At 38.7% G+C, this 6,000-nt stretch overlaps 2 protein-coding genes across 2 annotated transcripts; one reads left to right on the top strand and one right to left on the bottom strand.

Annotated features, from left to right (window-relative positions):
* The first annotated feature begins 988 nt into the window (after positions 1–988).
* On the top strand, positions 989–2,273 carry LOC122091244 (putative methyltransferase DDB_G0268948). The gene is made up of 2 exons (XM_042661109.1): positions 989–1,355; positions 1,524–2,273. Exons 1-2 carry the CDS (start codon positions 1,206–1,208, stop codon positions 2,154–2,156), a joined length of 783 nt encoding a protein of 260 aa, XP_042517043.1. The 5' UTR covers positions 989–1,205; the 3' UTR covers positions 2,157–2,273.
* A 26-nt stretch (positions 2,274–2,299) lies between these two features.
* Positions 2,300–4,439, bottom strand: LOC122091234 (protein NDH-DEPENDENT CYCLIC ELECTRON FLOW 5). The gene is made up of 3 exons (XM_042661096.1): positions 3,782–4,439; positions 3,253–3,702; positions 2,300–2,624 (listed from the first exon to the last, which is right to left on the bottom strand). The coding sequence occupies exons 1-3, from the start codon at positions 4,322–4,324 to the stop codon at positions 2,430–2,432; spliced, it is 1,188 nt and encodes a 395-aa protein (XP_042517030.1). The 5' UTR covers positions 4,325–4,439; the 3' UTR covers positions 2,300–2,429.
* Between the last annotated feature and the right edge of the window lie 1,561 nt (positions 4,440–6,000).

The raw sequence follows: 6,000 nt of genomic DNA, 5'->3' as shown, positions 1-6,000 counted from the left end.
GAGTAGTTTTTCATTGTCATCTTCATAGGAGTAATCTTCAACCACATGGAACAGATGTTCGTGATCAATACTCATGGGATTCTAAACTTACACACAGGAATTCCTCTATTCCCATTGATTATCATAAATAGGATAAATCTTCATGTTTGTGTATTCTTAAGATCCCAAAAAATCATTGATCTTGTTTTAGGGTTTACACACATGGTTAATCTCTTTTATGATTTTTGTATTCTAAACATTATGGGGTTGTTCATATGATTCTATTGATTAGAATCCCTAACAAAAAGATGTCATTTAATTTGTATTTTATATTCATCTCCATTTGATAGTATTTTGGCAATTTACTAAAACTTTGAATAAGAGTTTAGGCAACTTTCCTTGCTTATTTTGTACTAAAATTTAATGATTGAAATGTATGTGGGGTCATTTATCACATGGAGGAGGTTTACTTACTATACATCATCCAACACAATCCTACTTCAAGAGAGTTTTATCCAACCCTAGTGTCCAATTATATATTAATTAAGGGCAAGAGATTACTATCTATTCGGGCCTTGCACCAATGGGAAGCCAATGAAATTATGTGTAGGGGCATCAACTTATATGGAATTTTTTATTTCATGAAAGAAGGGTGGTAGTACATCCCCTCCTATGCGTGAACATAAAAACCATGCGACTAGTAGATAGTATTCTTTTTTCTATACCACTACCCACATGTTGAGTGGGCAAGAGAAGCACTGTTGAGCCCAATGCTTATTCCAATCCACTGGTCTCTAACTGTCTAAGGTCATCATCAGTCAACTCACCCAACTGCGTGAGATCAAGTATATCGACATTTGACCAACTGCTTACCCATGCACCATGCCACCACGTTAATGTAATCTTTGACCCCACAAGACAATAGATGACACACTAGATCTTAGTGTTATACAGCCTTGTCCTGCCTCTTCAAGAAAGGAAGGATTAATTATGCAGCATGGTCCTTGCCTTGCCAACTGAGCTACTCTCTTAGGGTTATATTCTTTTTTCGCCTATTTAAAAGGAAAGATTGGAAGCACAAGTTACTCATGTGATATTGTAGTACCTATTTATATTTCTTGAGCTTAACTGTGATATTTTATCAATGTGATTATCTATCCACACCTCTTCACCTCTTCACCTCTTCACCACTTCCATTCTTCCTTTGATTTTGAGAAGGCAAAGAGATGGCTGGCTTATTTGATCGTCAAGCAGAGGCATACGCCGATTCAAGGCCAAAATATCCCAGCGAATGGTACTCAAAGATCGCAGCTCTCACCCCTAATCGAACCTTGGCTTGGGATGTCGGCACCGGCAATGGTCAGGCAGCAATTGGGGTCAGTTCCTTATTTCCTTTCTTTTCCTTTCCTCCTTGAAATAAATAGCTAGAACTAGAACCCATAGGGGAGAGAGGTGGGTCACATCTGGACAATCTCATCATTAAGCCACCGGTGAAGGAAAACTTTGTCCTTAAATTAATTTCCATTTCTGTTTCTTTGCCATAGGTAGCTGAGCACTATGAACAAGTGATTGCAACTGATGTGAGCAAAGACCAGTTAAAGCATGCAACACCACACCCCAAGGTTCATTATGTTCATACCCCATTCTCCATGTCAAAGGAAGAATTAGCATCATTGGTAGGTGGTGAAGGTTCAGTTGATCTGATCACTGTGGCTGAAGCTGTGCATTGGTTTGATCACCCAACCTTCTATTCTCTTGCTAATCATGTATTAAAGAAACCAGGAGGTGTAATTGTTGTATGGGGTTACAAAAACTGCACTGTAGATCCAGCCTTTGACAGAGTCATGGAGCGATTTAGGAACAGTTCTGCTGCTTACTTGCATCCAAACAATCATTACTTATCAGATTATTATAGCTCACTTCCTTTTCCATTCGAGAGCATCGGTGTTGGATCAGAAGGGAATCCATTGATGCTTGAATTACCTGTGGAGTATTCATTTGATGGACTATTGAAATGGATCAGCACATGGTCTGTAGTCCCTTTAGCTAAAGCAAGTGGTGTTGATTTGTTAAATGAAGATATGGTTAAAGAGTTTGAGAGTGCTTGGGGTGGATCTAATTTGACAAGGACAGTGATTAACAAGGCTTTCATGATTGCTGGCAAACCTAAGATTTAAGCCCACTACTTAGTCTCAGAATTATAGTTTAATGCATCTTGTAGTGAATGAACTATCATTGTCTTGCACACTTCTTTGAATAAAACTCACACTATAAAGAAGAATCTCTTCACCACATGTGACCCTGAGATTGGACTCCAATGTCATCATCAATTCTCACCTTCTATTGTAAAGTATCAATCCCTAACTTTCAAGGTACAATTTTCATAGTTTCATACATGAGAACATGGAAAAGAAAAACAGAACTAAACATTTTCTTTTATATAAGATGGTTTAGAGATTTGGGTTGTGTAGATACTGATATCCCTTCCAAACATCTTTAGGAGCTAAGATTATTGGTTTCAGCAAGGCTGATGCACCTGTGCAAATATAAGCATACATGCCATACCATTCATAGGTTGATCCAGGACTGAGCATGTACAATTCATCAAACCCATCTCTCCCTACTATAACTGAGTTCCTTCTGCCCTGTTTCATCCAACAACAGAAAGGAAAACTTAGTTTGGTAATGGTTTAGACATCCATATCATGAACAATAAAGCAAATGATCAATCTTACATACCCACCAAAGGGATCAAAAATGAACCTTACTAGATGCCTAACTATGCCTTATGTTTGATTCTCTTGGGCAGTCAGAAATATGATTAAGCACTTCAAGTGATAAACAATGTTGTTTGCCCAAAAGATCTCTCTTGTGAGACTCATGGATGAAGGTCTACAAACCCTCCTCTCCCAAAAGCTCACACAGACACAGAAAAGCATACCAAGGACCAAAGAGAGCGTGCTTTCTTCCCCTCACTCTGCCCCAGCTAAGAAAGCAACTTAAGGGGCAACCAAAACCTAAGCCTGGCACATTGCAATTTTCCTTCCAATGTGACCAACAAGGGTTGCCTGGCTAGGTTGGATTCACGTTTTTCGGTGGTGGGTGGGGGGGGGGGTTGGGGGGTGGGTGGGGTGGTGTTGGGGCCTACAGCTTCCATAATCCATCAAGGAAACCTGTCAAACCAAACAAATTTAAAGGAAAAACTGGTAGCAGAACTCCTAGCTCATATGCGAGTTTTTCTCTACTACTTGATTGGAAATGAAAAGACCTTACCCTGTCAATGACTGAGAACATCCTAGGAGTACTGGTGTAGATCCTGCTCATCTTCTCAGTCAGGTGAGCATAGTTATCATTCTCTTCTTCCTCCATTTCTTCTTGTTCTTCTGTTTCTCTCCCTTGGCTGTTTGATCCTGCCATTCCCCAGCTTGACATCAAGCCCCCAAGAGCTGTTTGACCCTTTCTCTGTCCAAAGCCAGGAGGAATGATGCTGAAGTCTGACATGAATGGTGACCTATTGAAGTAATTTGATCCTTCCAGTCCAACAGCATAAGTTGCTTCAGGTGTACTCACTGACAAATGGCTTATAAGAGAACCCATTAACTGGAGAGGCAAAGGAGTCAAGTTTGAGATTTGGAGCTCTGTGCTCATGGTGTCTGATTCAAGAGTCACAAGGTATTTAACTTCAATCATGCCTTCTGAATCACCACAGCTTACAAGCTCAACCTGCATTTTGGGCTTTCCTGGTAATGTTTCAAAGAACACTCAAAAAGCAAGAAATTGAAGTAAGAAATAGAAAACAAACCTGAATGCCCTCTTGAGGATTCCCTCTCACATCAAGAAGAGCCCAAGTGCTTGGAGACCATGACACAGCACCATCAGTTCTGCAATTGAAACCCACAAAAGCCCCTCCTTGAACAACAACACTACCATCCTCCCCCTTTGAAACAGAGGTATGGAGCACTTCAAGTGTACCACCATGCCACATGTGAGCCTTATATGATGTGATCAAACCACTTGGGAGCATCAGGCTAGCATTACTTCCATTTTCCACTTCCATCCTAAGAACACAGCTTTCTCCAAGTTCTGTAAAGCTAACGCCATGGCCACTGAATTCCTTCTTCATGTAGTCCACATTGATGAGTGGTTGTGAATTTCTTTCAGTAGAAATGGGTAGGTTTGAACTTTGTGAAGTAGATGTTAAAGCTAGCAAGGAGAAGTCCCTCTTGTTTCTGTGATGATTGAAACTGAAAAGAAGAGGAGAGTGGAAGGTGTTCAGATTCTTGGTTGGATTAGTAAAGCTGTGGAGAGTGCAATGAGGAGAATGGAGAAAGGAAGTGTCAGCCATGGCAAGCCCACGCGGAAAAGTACTAGTTTCTTTTGGGGATATATTTGAGAGAGAGAGAGAGAGAGAGAGAGAGAGATTGGGTGGTGCTTACAAGCCTCTCTTTGGATGGCCCTTTTCGTCGCTTCGTTGTATTGAAGATAATAGATGTTATGGAGATTCCTAGTCCCTTTTTATCTTTTTCTTATATTTTTAAGCACTTATCCTATATTTGGCAAGCCATTTAAAACACATTTACATATTTCCTTTTGGATTAAATAAAAAATAAAATATAAAATATAAAAAGTATCTTTCCTTGCGAATTTAAAAAAAAAAAAAAAAAACCAACATTTACTTAGGTTTTGTTTGGTAACGACGTATCTAGTCAAAAAAAGAAATTTTCAATTTTTGTGTCAAAATATTATTATTATTATTTTTTAATGAAACTAGAACTACCTTTTGTTTTTCGTCAATTCTCGTTTTTACCCTTTTTTTTTCATTTCTTTTTAAAAAAAAATGAAACACACAATAAATGCACCAACATTTTATTCCATTTTTTTGTTTTCATAAAATAAAAAAACTCTATAAATTTTTTTCCGAAACATTAACAAACGCAACCTTAGCTAAAAACTTGAGCGGCAAGGGATTTTTTTTTTTTTAAGAGACAGACTATGTGAGTATCTTTTTGTGAGAAGACATGGCAAGGAATCTTCACAGCCTTTGCCCAAAGTTTGGCGAAAGTTTTTGTTCCCGGTAAAGAAATAAGGATTCCGCTTCTTTTTTTTTTTTGGGGGGGGGGGGGTTTTGGTGGGGGTGTGGTATAGAAGAAAGAAAGATTCCTTTGCTATGGGTGAAATAATCTCATGATTGGATGCTAGCGTACCAAAACCCATGATGAAGTATCCTGGGCAAGGATTAAAGTATCGGTATCGGTCGCCGTATCGGTCGGTCAAAATTAAGATACGTATCGGAGGGTATCGTATCGTATCGGAGATACGCTAAGATACGCTAAAGATACGCACATAAATTGATAGGGAACACATTTTTATACACTTTTGCATAAAAAAACAGTTGAAAAAAGTTATATATAACATGTAGAATGCATAAATACTTAAGTGGAGGGTATCGTATTGATAGACAAATATATTGAGTTGAAAATGTTCAAAATGATGAAGGTATGGTATTGATAGACAAATATATTTTTTTGAGAAAAATCAAAATTTTCCATGGAAGTTGTAGAACACTTGTTTTTACATAACATATAAAAAATCTAAACATTTTTAATCATTGAGCATGAGTAGATCTAAGAAAATTGAAATAAATTGAAACCCTCATTTTCTCTTGAAAAAAGTTTGTAAATCCTTATAAATCCAATGATTTCATGTAATAATGATGCACAAAATGTGATTCTAAGTATGATGAACTAGGGGTGTCAATTCGTGGCCTAAACCGACTAAACCGATCGGGACCGACCGTTTATAGACCGGTCCAGCCCGGACCGTTTATTAAACGTGTCGGGCTTGAGCCCGGCCCGTTTATAAACGGTCGGTCTTGGTTTTGCTACTTGGACCGTCGGGCGCCCGACCGAGACCGACCGTTTAACACCCAATCGAGACCGGCCTATTGTGCACTGGCCTAGCCTAACCCTTTAATGATTGTAGAATACCTATTTTACCCCCCAAATTAGAAAGTAAAAACTA

Source organism: Macadamia integrifolia, chromosome 2 (assembly GCF_013358625.1).
Source record: "Macadamia integrifolia cultivar HAES 741 chromosome 2, SCU_Mint_v3, whole genome shotgun sequence".
NCBI classification, from domain to species: Eukaryota; Viridiplantae; Streptophyta; class Magnoliopsida; order Proteales; family Proteaceae; genus Macadamia; species Macadamia integrifolia.
Note: the sequence above shows the minus strand (reverse complement) of the source record. Positions and strands in the feature narration are given on the sequence as shown.